Below are 15,582 nucleotides of genomic sequence, written 5' to 3' on the forward strand. Positions count from 1 at the left end.
GTATCTAATTTTATATTGGTAGGAGTCATTTTGTTAAATTGGTAGGAGTGTATCAAGTCATCGTTGACGATATTTTAGCTTTAACAACTTACGATCCTGTGCCAAGTGCCTCTAAAAGAACAGGTGGAGGAGACTGTTTCAGTCTTTTATTTCCTTTGTCTGATATATCTTTATTCAATAAAGTCATCATTTCAATATTATTGTTTTCTACAGCCATTTGTAAAGGACTTCTATCATCTGCTATTGACTTCGGAATTTGAACCTGAATAAAAAACAATATACATTTTCTCAAAAAATAAAAAGAATGTATTATCTCCTTTCTGTCTTTCTGAAAGCTGAAAATACATTTCTATACATTTCATGTTTTATGTTTTAGAAGCCAACAAATACAGCTGTTCAAATATTTCAACAGAGTTTGCGAAAAATGGTCAGTCCTGTCGGTCAAAATGAGGCTCTGACCAGTATTTTAAAAGCTAGTGCCGGTCCCAATGAACGATGTAAAAACAACTATTGCAGTGCCTTTTTTTATCGTTAATTAGTTGTACTGCAACTAGTTCCAGTACGTGTTTACATCGGTCATCAGATGTACCTGCTGCTTATTTCCGGTACTGGTTTCCTATTTTAAACAAACAAACCAGAGTGGCGATCTACACGTGGCCTGCTGAATTTTTTCATGTAGCCATCCCAGGCAGACAATCGGCTATTGAACTCTTTGATGGAGATAACAAATACAGAGAAAGTGATTCAGATGATGAAATGGATAGTGAAGATGACTTTGAATAAGAACAATCAGAAAAACAGAACTGGTCCTTTACTGTTAATTTGTCCCTGGCTGTGAATAATAAAACTAATAAATTAATAAAGTTATTTTTCGACAACATATGTTATTATTTTTATTTCAGTATAAAATTGACAGTTTTTTAGGACTGACAAATAATTTTGCTATGTCGGTCCCATTACCGACGGGTCAGAAAACGTTTTCGCAAACTCTGTTTCAATGATTCATAAAGAACTCTTAGATTGACTTAGTAATACATTTGTACATGAAAAGCTTATTTCATACTATTACTGTCGGAAAGTATTTCAAACAAGAGGCTGTCACAACGACAGCAAACCGGATTTATTAATATTTATTTGTGTCCTGGCAATATCACAAGAACCATTACTGATGAATGGTGAAAGTGAAAATCGTAAATATCAAATTTGACCTCCATTTTGTCATCAGTATCAACATATTAAAATTTGAAAAGCTTAGATTGAATGGTTCATGAGTAAATGCAACAACGTGAATGGAAACGCCATTTTACAATCTTTCAAGAACCATAACGCCTGAACGGTAAAAGTCAAAATCGTCATTATTGAACTTGACCTCTATTTTGTCATCAGTAACAACATATAAAAATTTCAAAAGCTTTGGTTGAATGGTTCATGAGAAAATGCACGGACACGACTGGAAACACCATTTTTCAATCTTTCAAGAACCATAACTCCTGAACGGTAAAAGTCAAAACCGTCATTATTTAACTTGACCTCTATTTTGTCATCAGTAACAACATATTAAAATTTGGGAAGCTTTGGTAGAACAGTTCATGCGTAAATGCACGGACACAACTGGAAACTCCATTTTTCAATCTTTCAAGAACCATAACTCCTGAACGGTAAAAGTCAAAATCGTCATTATTGAATTTGACCTCCATTTTGTCATCAGTAACTATTTGGGAAGCTTTGGTAGAACAGTTCATGCGTAAATGCACGGACACGACTGGAAACTCCATTTTTCAATCTTTCAAGAACCATAACTCCTGAACGGTAAAAGTCAAAATCGCCATTATTGAACTTGACCTTCATTTAGTTGTCAGTAACAACATATTAAAATTTTAAAAGCTTTGGTTGAACAGTTCATGAGTTAATGCACGGACAACATTTGATTGCCGCCCACCCGACCGCCCGGCGTACATCCCCAAATCAATAACCGACATTTTTGTCACAAAAATCCGGTTAATAAAAGTAAAACTTACATCATAAATGTGTTGATCATCTTCTAACAACTGTTTCAGTGATTCCATATCATTCTGTAAAACTGCTCTGAATACCAGCTTGGTATGGGACATCTTAGAAATAAATGGAACATGGTCCCTACAAAGATAATTTAAAAAAGAATTAAACATTTTTTGTCACAATGGTGTGCCAACATTCAAAACTTATTTAACTAATTGACATAAAATGTCACAGCATATTATTCTATCTTTTACCTTTGAAGATACTTTACCTTCAGTTCCTTGTTTAGGACTTATAAATGCAATACAAGGATAAGAATAACAGTATGGAGATACACAGTCATTAAATCATGATAAATGAAGGATAGCTGAGCGTTATTTCATCATATATTACTGATTTGATTATTGATTGGTTGGCTTTTAATACCACTTTTAAACACGATTGTGCTATTTCCGACAGGGTTGGCAAAGTATTACCCGCCCGGGAAAACCCAGGCGGGAATTCCCGGGTTTTCCCGGGCTGGGCAATACTCCCAGAAATGGGTAATACTGGGTAATACTGGGCAATAAGACTTTTTAAGCTTATTTTAACACAAAATAGTAAAGTCTTGTTGTAGTTTCATAGTATTATAGCTAAATATATACATTTTATACAGATAACCATTGAGAGTCATGTTTCTAGAAGATTGAAAATTCAATTTCATTCTTTTCTCCACTACTTTTATGTAGGCAGAATACAAAATTTGAATATTTTAGGATTATTACAGCTTTTACATTAATGCTAGCAAGACAAATCTTTGTTTGGCTTGCTTGCTTTGTTTGTATCAATGTTTGCTCAAGCATGGTAATTAAGATAGGCGGGGCTTCAGCTTGTATACATCATACTTAAATTTCGTTGGACGTTATGTTGGAGGTTAAGGACACTAAATTTTAAAACATCACATGGCACATGTTCTCGCATGTTTCCTTACCTGTAAAAATGCAATACAGACAGGATTCTACTTCGTCGAAATTATCTTCCTATTACGCCAGTTCATTTTCACAATCGTAGAAACGGAAGACAATTTTTTTTCAGAGATCCAACTTAAAGACTGTCGTCAAGCACTTTTAGTAAAATAGCTATTCGAACACACCTACTCTGATTTTGTGATCCATTGGATAGGTATTTAACTTGACCCCTATATTTCATCTTTTAGTACTGTGATTTTTTTATGTTATAAAGTCAACCTGTAGCTTTGCTATATAAAATGATAGAGTCTGAAGCGAGATGATGTATCAAATACTCTTGTTTTGTACATGTTTAAGACAAAATATTCATCTCAAACACACCCTAACATAAAAAAGGTGCACTCGATTTTCTCTTTTCGATACAATTGTTTCCCATTTTTTGGAATATTTTCTTGAGTTGCATAATCGAAGGACAGACATGGAAATAACTGACTGAACTAATAGATTGATATGTTATAAAAAACCATATTAGGTCAATTAATGTTGAAGGCCAGTTTCTCAGCCTCATACAAGAAAAAAGTTTATATTTTCTTTCATTGACAAATTATTGTATTTTTACAGATGAGAAAACATGTGAGAATATTTGTCATGTGATGTTTTAAAATTAAGTGTCCTAAACCTCAGACGTAACGTCCAATAAAATCTAAGTATGATGTATACAAGCTGAAGCCCCGCCTATCTTAATTACCATGCTTGAGCAAACACTGATACAAACAAAGCAAGCAAGCCAAACAAAGATTTGTCTTGCTAGCATTAATGTAAAAGCTGTAATACCTTGTTAATTTCCATGTATTGTTTCAACTATCCAAACTTTTAAAAAAAAATGCATTTTATAGCAGTGTTTATGTGAATTATAAATTTAAATGTCTATGCAATCATATTGCTAAATAAACACCCTACAGGGTCAAGTCATTAACCCTTATAGAAATGAAAAGGCTGAATATTGTTATATAAACATATCAATGTCCTAATCTGAATAATTACTTATTAATTAGTGATGTACATATAAATTATGCAAAGTAATTTTTCTTACATTTTCTTGTTAATTCTTAATGTAAGATATATACATTTGAAAAATGAATTCTTTGAATTTATGTTAACAGTTTGACCAATCTAGACGAGAGGGCGATTTAATAGACTTTCAGAAGAGAATTATTGATAAAGGCCTTTTCCATTAATGTTTGTGTAATGTGTGCCTACATGTTTACTTTTCTCATAGTTGCAAGAATAGTACTATCTCAAATGTATATAACTAATTTATAAATCAAAATGTATTTATAAATATCTTAAATGTATTGCAATTGAGTTTGATCACTGAATCCTCTTTAATATTCAGGCCAGTATTTTATATTACCCAGTATTGCCCAGTATTACCCATTAAAACCCAGTAAAACCCGGGTTTTCCCAGTATTTCCCACTGGGCTGGGCAATACTCATAAAACCCGGGTTTTTGCCAACCCTGATTTCCGAGTGGTCAGTTTTTATCGGTGGAGAAAGCCAGAGTGCACAGAGAGAACCACAACCTTCAGTAGGATACTGATTTGAAGATTAAAATGGAACAAGACTCACAACCAAGGCTTCCAAAACGGTCATATATTCCGGACAATTGTATAATGTCCGGTAAAGGTCCGGCTGGGCAAAGCATGAAACGGTCATCTACTTTTTCATTTTCAAGGCTTTTTCGGTCATTTTAACATAATTCACGATCTTTTTGACCCAGCCTTTTGCCTTAAACAGCCACACATTTCCGGTCATAAAAGTGACATGATGATTAATTACTATCAAAACAACCCTTACTTCAATACTTTCTAATTCTAATCAAGGCTAATTAGTTGTTGGACAGCTGAAATCTACCCGTTCAGGTGACAGGTAAACTATTTTCAGTACCGGACATCGTATAAATTAATCAGTCTATTCACAATTATTTTCGTACATTTCAGCGGTTTGTATCTAATTTTTTTAGTCCAAAAGATTAAAATGATAATAAAAACATTTATAAACATGATTTGATGAAACATTTAAAAAGGTTTTAAATGAAAAATCGTCAGAACTACGTTGAACAAGAACATGTGTGCGCATGTGCACAGTTGGGAAATTTAATTATGCATCCTACATTTCTTAAAAAATGCTAAAACTATCATTGATACCTGTATCTAACGTTCATTTAAGGTATTTTGTTGAAGAAATAACGTGGAAAGAGCTTCTTCACTCAGTCGTGCTTAGTAAACGTATTCGGACTTTACGTATACGTGTATGGTTCATGTTTTACCATTGTCAAGTCAACATCCGGTTTTGAAAAATGTGACTTTAAAAACGATAATAAAGTTTTTGACAACGTCATTTTGCAAAAATAAAGATTCTAAGGTAGATATGTGCACGCTGATGTGCACACTTTGAATGATGCACTGCCAATTTTAACAATTTACGTCAGAACATCAAATTCATATCAAAGAACAGTTTAATATCGTTTTTTTTTTAAACCTATGTCAATCATTGGGATGGCCATCTGATTAGCATAATTGCCTTTTGTGACTTAGTCTTAGGGATTAAAATCGGGATCAGATATAAAATGTCCGGCTGGCTCAAAATAATTTTGGAAGCCCTGCTCAAAACCCACACCACCTTTCAGTAATTATGATTAAACATGTTGAATATCCAATGACATGGTCAGCTAGATTAGTGAGAATACACAATAAATCATGGTAGAAGACTAGACGTCCAATAATGTGTTAATTGTCATACTAGATCTCATATATATAGCAAGCTGACATGAACTAGAAGTCTCTACCAAAAGTTCTGACGGTTCAGTATTTCAGTAGGTTACTTACAACTAGATAGACTGCTCCATTGTAAAAACAGACAATTAATCACAAGCACCAAATGTTGTCTTGATCAAGATCATGGTGACCGAGTTGAATGCTACTTTTACTATCTACAGAGGTTTCCTTTCAAAAAAATGACTGTTTTGTAAAGGCAGATATCTGTATATATACTTACTTTGTTTCAAATAATGGATCTTTTTCTATAACTTTAATCTTTAGGTTAGGCTTCAAGTTTTTGTCTGGTCCTCTTTTCTTATCAGATTTGCCTTCCTTTTTACCGTCCTTCTTTGGTGTCTTTTTAGTATCTGCAATAGTTTCAAATTCAGTTTTACTTGCAGCCACTTTGATTCAAATACATATGTTTTTATCAGGAGTTGACTCTTAATTAATTTGTTAAATGGCTGCATACCTATTCTTTTTCCTTTTTAAAATTTTGTAGGAGTATGTTTTTATTCAGATTATATGTAATGTTGTTTCCACGTAAGTAAATGTATCTTGTTGCAAATTACGATCATCAGATTTTTTTAGCATTATTTTCATCAAACATATGCAAAATTTCTTTCACTTCTACACTTCCTATAGACAATGTATGGACATTGCTATAAAAAGTCTACTTTGGGAAAGGATATACTCAAGTAAGATTCAAAGTGAGAATAAATCTATTACAAGTGTTAACTATAGTTGAAGTTTATCCTACCTTTCTTTTCTTTTTTGTCAGATTTGGTTTTTGGTGTTGATTTTTTACTTGATGACTTTCCTGAAAATAAAAACACCTCATTAAGCAACTAACAAATAACATATAAACTATGTACAGTGTCTTATATAGATACAGACTGATGCCAGGAATTCTAGTGTAAATAGTAGCAACATTTATCATTAACAGAAGACAAAAGACAGAAGACAACAGACAATGGATTAACTTTACAACCTTACAAAGAAACAGTATAACCATGTTTTAATAGACTTCTTTTAAAGATCCAAGTACACATATAAGATTATAATTTAACTTTGAAATAGTAGATATGCATACTTTGAATTTACATCTAGATTATGACAGACAATGATTTAAAAGGCAGCATGCAAGATTCTGATATTCTTTTAAAAGGTATCTGATTGAGTTACTGCAAACTATTCATTTGAGAGAGCAGCTAACTTTTTCTTATTGAAGACTATACTTGTCTCCAATTCATTTGTGCTTATAAATTTAAAATGGAAAGGGGGAATGTGTCAAAGAGATAACAACCCAACCATAGAGCAGAAAACAGCCAAAGGCCATCAATGGGTCTTCAATGCAGCGAGAAACTCCTGCACCCGGAGGAGTCTTTCAGCTGACCTCTAAACAAATATGTTACTATTTGACAATATCTGAAATTTTGAAAACTATACAGCTTGTTCTGGCACTAAACACTACTTCACTATTACCAGATTTTAAGAACACCCTCACACCTTTTTTAGATGGTGGTGTTGTTTTAGACTTTGACAGCTTCTGTTTCTTTGAAGTTGGTTCATCTTCCCAATCTGAAATAAAAACAAACAGAAATATAAATATCTGTGGTTATAGCTAAATATAGTCAATATAAAGTATGATTTTCATTATATTTGTTAAAGCATAAGGTTGGTGAATTTTTTTTTTGTCATGCAGTTCTGTAATTAATTTTATGTAACTAAATACCAACTGTTCTCTTTTTTATACAAAGAACTTAATTATGCAAGCACACTCAAGAATATCAGCTTGGAGTCATAACAAAAAGTACACAAACACAAAAATAAAACGATAGAAAACAAATTCAAAATATCTGCTAGAAAAAAACATTATCTGATCTTAGAACTATGAACTACACCATATCAACCAAGTCAATAGCTGCAGACATAATGTAATCTATCCATTGAATGCTAATAAAACTATACACCTTGCACATTGATGCGGTTATTATAAAAATTAACTCTGGTTCTTACCCTCATCATCTTCAGTCTCATCTTCATGTTCTTCCAACTCATCAACCTCATTTTCAGGAAGGATATCTATATCGTCAATAGGCATGCCTTTCTCCTTACGTATAGCCTTTGTCAATATCATCTCAATCCTTGTTTTCTCACTATCTGGAAGTGTATAGGTTTCCCTGGCTACACGATCCATCTTGATATTGGTAAGGACACATTCAATATCTGTCGAGTCAAGGAAATCAAATTTGTAATGCTTCGTTTTCTCATCCATGTCAAGCCACTGAATCTTGAACTTTTTAGTGTTGTTGAAGACATTCTGTTGTGTTCTACACAAGTAGAAGGTTTCTGAAATAAAAAAATAATTAATAAGTACTTTTATGTTTTTTCTTGCGTTTTTAATTATTTTAAAAGAACAAACACATGATTTATATTGACTGGAATATTAAGAACAGTTTACCAACAGTTTACCAATGACAAATACGATTGATTAGTTGGTTTACTCAGGGGTTGAAATGTTCGGGAAAATTCAATAGCTCAGGAATTTTCAGGGCTTGTATTCTATTATTCTAATATTGTATTATTTCCATAAAGTTTGAAAGTAAGAGTTGTCTTTCTTTAATAATCACCAATTTAAGTAGTACAAAATAATCACGAGAAGAAGTGATTTAATTTTACTGTAGCTTTAAATATAGAATACTAATAGTCCAGGGACTAATTATGTTTCTAAACTTATCAGAACCAACATCTGTGTTGTCTAGGATGACCAGGTCATTTCAGGTGATGACCTTGTACTGAATCTAGAATAATGACACAAAAATCATTTGTTGAAGTACAATGTATCATACCTCAATTTCCTTCCCAAAAATAACTTCTTCAAGTATCATTATTTTAATAACCCCCACTAATTTCAACACCCCCGAACAGTGAAATTTTTAACACGAACAGTAGAATTTTATTACATAATCTGAAAGATGAAACCTTGAACTTTACAGGAAAAATACTCCCACTCCTGGGAAAATCTGTGAAGAAAGTATCAGTTCATTGTGTAAAGCCATTATTGTAGCATTTTTTCAACTAAAATAGAATTTGCAGCTAAATGATAGCATCAAAGGCATAAACCTTGATACTTAAAAGAAGCAAAAAATTTAAAAATCACTTATTTCAGTAAGTCCCCTGACTGTGTACTGCATGAAACTATTTGTAGTGACAGAGAAAAATAATATATGTGTTTCCCCTAACCCTACCTACCCTAACAGTACAGTTTTATGCCATTTTGGAACAAGCACTGTTAAAGTCAGACTGATTCCCTAGTAGTAACCAGGTAAAAAATGTTTGTAGAATAAAATGATATCGGTACCTACCTACCCTTTTTCAACAATACATGTTAGCGGAAACACATTATTATTTTTTTGCCTAATATTACCTTCATCTCCTCGAACAGCCAGAAAGATTCCCTTTTTATAAACAACCTCCACATCATCATGGTGAGGTGTTTTAGGTTTAGGTGTTTGTAATTCCTCTGCAGGAGACTGGAATCTTTCTACAGGTGCCCTCTGCCTCTTCAATGGTGTGCGGGGCTCAATAGGAGTTACTACAGTCTTCTGTCTTTTTGACTGGAAGATGAGAAATCATAATTTTCAAAATCAAGCATGCAACATAGGTGTCCAAAATCAATTTCACATTAAAAAATCTTTTCCTATACATTTGTAGACCCTTTAACACTAATTGACAATATTAGTGACAATAGATCCAAAGACTATTTAAAATTTAGTGTTTAACATTGGAAACTTTATTTTCCTTTTATTACAATTAACTCTGTAGGAAACTCAAGGTACCATTCATAAACAATTTCTTCAATTTTCAGTAAGTGACCTTGACCTTTGACCTATTTAACCCAATCTTAATAGGGTTTTGTCCCTTCCTTATATCATTATAATCAAGCAACTGATGCTCTATACTATTAAAAAAAATCTAGCCAAGCAATTACTACATGCTTTCAAAAAATGTTTTCATTAAACTTACCTTCTTTGAGGATCCAGTTTGTTTATCAGAAGTTCCAGGAGATGGTTCTTTCTTTTTCTCTACTGTTTTTTCTGCATCTGGTTCCTTTGATTTGTCCATGACACTAAAACACAACAATTTAATTATACCCAATGGCCATGTTATGATACTGAAAATAAGATAAACTAAGTAGGTACATGTATTAACATTCTATTTCAACTTATTTTTAGATTACACTAGAGTCTGATAGATCAAAATATTATCTGATTAGTAGCTACTATTATATTCCAGAGATCATTGGGAAATGGTCTCCCTCTTTTTCTTTTAATAAACTAGAGGCTCTTAAGAGCCTGTATCGCTCACCTGACTCTACTTGGGCTTTTGAAATCATATAAAAACAGATAAAATTTGGCTACAAAGTAACAACACTTGGCCAGCACCTCAGAAGGAAAGGACTATTCATGCTATGTTTGATTTCATTCAATACCGTGCATGGGTCTCTAGAAGAAGACTTTTGTATGCATTTCCCATAGGGTCCTATGTTAAACTAAGCCCCTGCTGGCAGCCATCTTGGATGATGGATCAGAGACAAAGTAATAACACTTGGTCAGCATCTCATAAGGAACATTCATGCTATGTTTGGTTTCATTCTATTCAGTGGTTCTCTATAAAAGATGTCATTTGTATGCATTTCCCATAGTGTCCTATGTTAAACTAAGTCAAAATCAATAGTCTACACAAATATTTACAAAGGTCAGTCGCTATAAATTATGAAATCACGCGCTGCACGAAATAAGTTCTAAACGGTCTCTGATGAGGTCGTCTGCTTTACATTAAATTATCATGAATTTATTATAATTGTCCTAATCCTTTTATCTATTGTAATTAATGAGTTTTAAATCTAACGATTCATTTAATCTCGGCTTGGGTCATTTAAATTTTGTTTTTATCTCAGGTGAAAAATGTTCAACACACTAACATTCCGCTTGAACGATCAACAAAGGTGCTAATTAGCGGCCACCATAAAAATGTAATTTTAACTGTTATACAAACAAGCATGTTTACTCAGCTTTAATCTCTTTTGAAAATGATTAGTTGACATAAGAAATACAAATGTACATTCGACCTAATTTTTTATCATGATCATTAGGTCTGCATCTTTTGAAAATTCTTACTTTCGAAGTTCAAAACATCAGGATCAATTTACATTAATTTTACTTCGACGGGACTATAAAATTTACTCGACTTAACCGAGTATTCGAATCAACCAAGTTTGACTCATCAGAGGTAATTATGCATTGATCAAACGAGGTTGGACTGTACCAAAATCCAAAAGGAGTGTTGTTCTAATCTATTCTTATTTCTGGGAGTGGTAGGGGTTAAAAAAAATGCTGTCCCTTGGGGAACATAGTATTTTCTGGAACAGCCCTAGAGATTGCGTTGTAAATTATTTATTATATTTTATCATAAAAATCCGGAAAACATAGAGATTGTTTTCATAAAACTATGTTCCATTTTTACTGACAGTTGACTAATACAATAAACTACAAAATTTAATTATTTCATTTAATTTTTTTTTTTAAATTAGTGGTCTTCATGTGGACCTTTAAATAATGGGCTAGAATTGCTGGGTTTACACTTCAAAAATTTCCTCAGTACAGATAAATCTGTGCACCTGGAATAATTATCATGGTTATACGGCATATAAACATGACTTGATAAATAATATTCAAATCATCAAATGCATTTAGGCCAAAAATAAAATATTGTTTGTTTCCCCTCCCACTACCGACCCTGTGAAATTGTTGTGACCCGAAAATTTTATTGGCCGTTCGTGTTCAATATTTTTTTTAATTTGGTTTTTGGTGATACCTTTCCGATGCTGTAGTCCACATGCGTTTTAAATTTTAATACAGGACATTTTTGTATTGAAGGGCCTAAATGATACGTAAACAAGAAAATAGTAAACATAGCTGGTCACACTATTTGTGTATCTGCTAGGGTTATCAATGACAATAATTTTGTCAAGAATAAACTCATCATAGATACCAGGACTAAATTTTATATATACATGTACGCCAGACGCGCGTTTTTTAAAACTTGTTTTCATTAAACATTGTTGTCACATGAAGAATGTGTGCTAATGTAGATTCCATACCATAAAATGAATAGGAAAAAGGAAGTCCCTGTATACTGTTTTTAACATTAGAAAACTGGGGTGTACACTGAATACAGGGAATACCCCAATTTTCTTTACTTATCTCAAGAGTTCGCGAAAATGGTCGGTCCTGTCAGTCCCATCAGTCAAAATGAGGCTCGGACCAGTATATTGAAAGCTAGTATCAGTCCCGATGACCGATGTAAAAACGGCAGTTGCAGCGCCTTTTATCGGTAATTAGTTGTATCGCAACTAATTCCAATATGTGTTTACATCGGTCTTCAGATGTACCTGCTGCTAATTTCCGGTACTGGTTTCCTGTTATATACAAACTGAAACCTATGGAAACCAAAGTGCCGATCTACACGTGGCCTGCTAAATTTGTTCATGGCAAACAATCGGTGATTGAAATCTTAGATGGAGATAACAAATACCGAGAAAATGATTCAGATGATGATATGGATAGAGAAAATGACTTTAATTAAGAACAATCAGAAGATCAGAACTGGTCCTTCATTATTAATTTGTCCGTGGCTGTGAAAAATAAAACTAATAATAAAGTTACTTTTGGATAAAATATGTTATTATTTTTATTTTAGGATCAAATTGACAGATTTTTTCAGGACTGGCTAAAATTTTGTAGGACTGACAAATAATCTTGCTTTGTCGGTCCCATGACCAACGGGTCAAACAAAGTTTTCATGAACTCTGGGTTACTCTGCTTATCTTACCTGTCGAATTTTGTAAAAATTCAATATAGAAAAATTATATCAAAAAATAAAATAAAATAATTTCCCTACCCACACCCTGCTAACCTCAGTCGGGGAGGGGAAACAAAGATATTTTTAATGTTGGCCTTACAATTTTAGAAAATTTACAAAAAAAAAAAAATAATTGGATATAACTGTGAACTTTTTTCATTCAAACAGAAAGCGCAATCATAAACAAACTTTGGAAAAAGGTTTCAGAACTTCCCCATTGGTAATAAATAGATTAGTATTCACTGACAGCAACAATAGACAATAGGCTTATGTCAAGCAATGGGTGGTTTAAATTGTGCAACTGAGTGGACTTGAGATTGAAACTTGTGTGTTTGTAACCTTTATCATCTTCTGCAGGATTGTAAAAAAGTGCACAGCATATTCTAGTGCATTTGAATTATATTTCATCTAGAATAAAGTTATGCTATAACTTAAAACTACACTTTTGTCTGCCATAATGTAGCCAAAACAGAAAAATGCTTTTACACTGTTTTAACAAGAATTTGTCCATAGTACACAGTGCCCCAACTGGCACTATCATTTTCTATGTTCAGTAGACTGTGAAATTGGGGTCAAAACTCTAAGTGACATAAAATTAGAAAGATCATATCACAGGGAACATGTGTACTAAAGTTCAAGTTGATTTGACTTTAACTTCATCAAAAACTACCTTGACCAAAAACTTTAGCTTAAGTGGGACAGTCGGACATACAGCCAGACGAAAGAACGCAGACTGAAAAAACCTAATGTCCCCAAGTGAGGCCAGGGATCTCCATGGATGAAAATTGAATGATGGAGGAACTTTCACCCTCACAAACCATGTCTACATCGTACAGTGTGGTTTATTTAAATTATTTCATTATAGAAGTATAACTATTTTCATTAACTGCCATTTGTAACCATTTGCCAAGCCTTTATGGTCCCCCCCTTAGTCAAGAATGACCCATCATGAAGGTTACCATGTAGTTTCCTTCCTATTTTTGGTAATTGTAATAGGGGTTAAAAATCATGTGGAGCTTATTTTTCATGGTCACTGTCAAATTCAGAAGTCCTTACCTGTATTGATGATTAGTAGCAACAACAATACAACTTGTTTGGGTTATTTAAAAGGTTGAAGAGTTTTTAAGGGCCAATGTTGACAAATGAAAAGGGTTTTAATGACTTTATCTAGCAAGTTGATGCTATGCAACATGCATCTTATCAATTTGATAGTAAACTACAAAATGAATTCGGAATTACAATACGTTATTTCTTTGGGTGAACAGTAAATATGTTTAAAAGTATTTACTTTTAAGCTTTTATAGTAATTTCTATATTATCATTACAGCAGTACTCAAGTTATTTATTTGTGATGTAATAATGATAGTTTTACGTTTTTTTATGTAATTAAAAAAGGAGGATGCTGATTGCTTAAGTCAATATAAAAGCATGTGTTCAACCTATTTCTTTATTACATGTACTTGATTATCAATTTATATTTATTAAGTCTAAATTATCATTAGCATTTGCTGAAACTTAGTTGATAAATTCGTAAAATCAATCGTCTATCGTCAGAAAGTGTTCACCTGTCAGTTTGTCAATCTACCTGTACATGCTCAAGTACAAGTGATTAGCAATCTTAATTTTGTTATCATTAAACAGGTCATGAAGATCCCTGGAGGCATTAAAATTGCTAAAACAATAATAAAAAAAGTCTAAACAAAGCAAATTGATACTGGTTTTGATTGCCAAGTCTTGCAAGAAAAGTGTTTTGAATACAGTGAAATCCTCTATTTTCCAAAAAAGCCTGTAGAAAAGAGACTGCAGACAATTAACCAATCCCATCTTGCATAACTCTAAGCGTCAACCAAGTACAACACAGTGTTAACTTGATTAATATGAAAATTCTATAAATGCATGCAACATCAGTATCTGAATATTAAACACAAATGAAATTGATATGTTCCTAGATCAAAATGATAAAAGTTGCCTCCCTTGAATATATAAAACATTGTTTGACGTAAAAGATGCTTTATGTGATATACCGCTGTTCATCCAAATATGCATGCAAAAAATAAAGCTTTATCTTACACAACGGTAATGATAGCCCTTAACACATCGTCATCAAAATCAGACCATGTTTGTTGTCATTATTTGTGCTTTTTTAAGAAAAGAAAAATACCCACGCTTCGTATTTTTTCAAATGTTGTATGTTATATTGTCATGCAATACCTGTTTCTACAAATGCAAACGCTTTATAAATTAACAGCGATGCGTGTGTTTGTTCTTAATATAGTCGATTCGTTGAAATTTAAATTATATGCCGGTGCATTGCCGGTTTCAAACACACATGGTCGCCATTTTCAGGCTATTCCATTAACCTCCCGATTTTAAAATAAAATATAAGACGGTGAAATGTGAATTTTTAACTGTTTATTACAACGACTTATATGTGTTGCTATAATAATTAAAAAAATATATACAAGGAGATAACGAACTGTAAGCATTCAAAAAATCATTTATGAAAAAGAAATACGTTTTACATAATTTTGCAAAACAATCACCTACGTAAACCCCTAATTAGATAACATTTAGGTCATGATCGAGTAGTCCTTTGTTATAAATGATAACATAAGGCAGCAAACATTTGATTTGGGGGGGGTAGGCTATGGATTTTTTGTCTGGACAAACTTTCTTTGAAAAACAATCTATTTTTTGGTGACAAGTTGAAAACTATTTTTTCTATCAATTCTAGAAAACTTTCAAGATTATTATGTCGATAGTCGATATGACCAGCTGAACATTATGATAAACTGGTTCTTTCAGTTGTGCTAAACATTTTAAGATTTCCAAAGAAATCATTCTCTGTCTGTCATAGGTACTTGGGAACAGGACAATTTTTTCCCTCCCCC

The 15,582-nt window shown here is 32.8% G+C and overlaps 1 protein-coding gene across 3 annotated transcripts in view; it reads right to left on the reverse strand.

Moving 5' to 3' along the window:
• The window catches only part of LOC143068144 (poly [ADP-ribose] polymerase tankyrase-like), an 81,892-nt gene extending 66,824 nt beyond the window's left edge, over positions 1–15,068 (reverse strand). For 2 of the 3 annotated variants that reach the window (XR_012976119.1, XM_076241950.1), the window contains exons 1-9: positions 14,903–15,068; positions 9,794–9,896; positions 9,195–9,384; positions 7,784–8,116; positions 7,250–7,345; positions 6,525–6,584; positions 6,003–6,132; positions 2,019–2,136; positions 93–262 (exon numbers count right to left, since the gene is read on the reverse strand). Coding sequence is in view for 2 of the 3 variants with exons in the window: in XM_076241950.1 (XP_076098065.1) it covers positions 93–262; positions 2,019–2,136; positions 6,003–6,132; positions 6,525–6,584; positions 7,250–7,345; positions 7,784–8,116; positions 9,195–9,384; positions 9,794–9,892 (1,196 nt within the window). In the remaining variant the exon portion in view is untranslated. The remainder of the gene's footprint in view (positions 1–92; positions 263–2,018; positions 2,137–6,002; positions 6,133–6,524; positions 6,585–7,249; positions 7,346–7,783; positions 8,117–9,194; positions 9,385–9,793; positions 9,897–14,902) is intronic. The other variant, XM_076241952.1, reaches the window with a different exon arrangement.
• Positions 15,069–15,582: the final 514 nt, after the last annotated feature.

The sequence above is a fragment of the Mytilus galloprovincialis genome, chromosome 3 (assembly GCF_965363235.1).
Source record: "Mytilus galloprovincialis chromosome 3, xbMytGall1.hap1.1, whole genome shotgun sequence".
Lineage (NCBI taxonomy): Eukaryota > Metazoa > Mollusca > Bivalvia > Mytilida > Mytilidae > Mytilus > Mytilus galloprovincialis.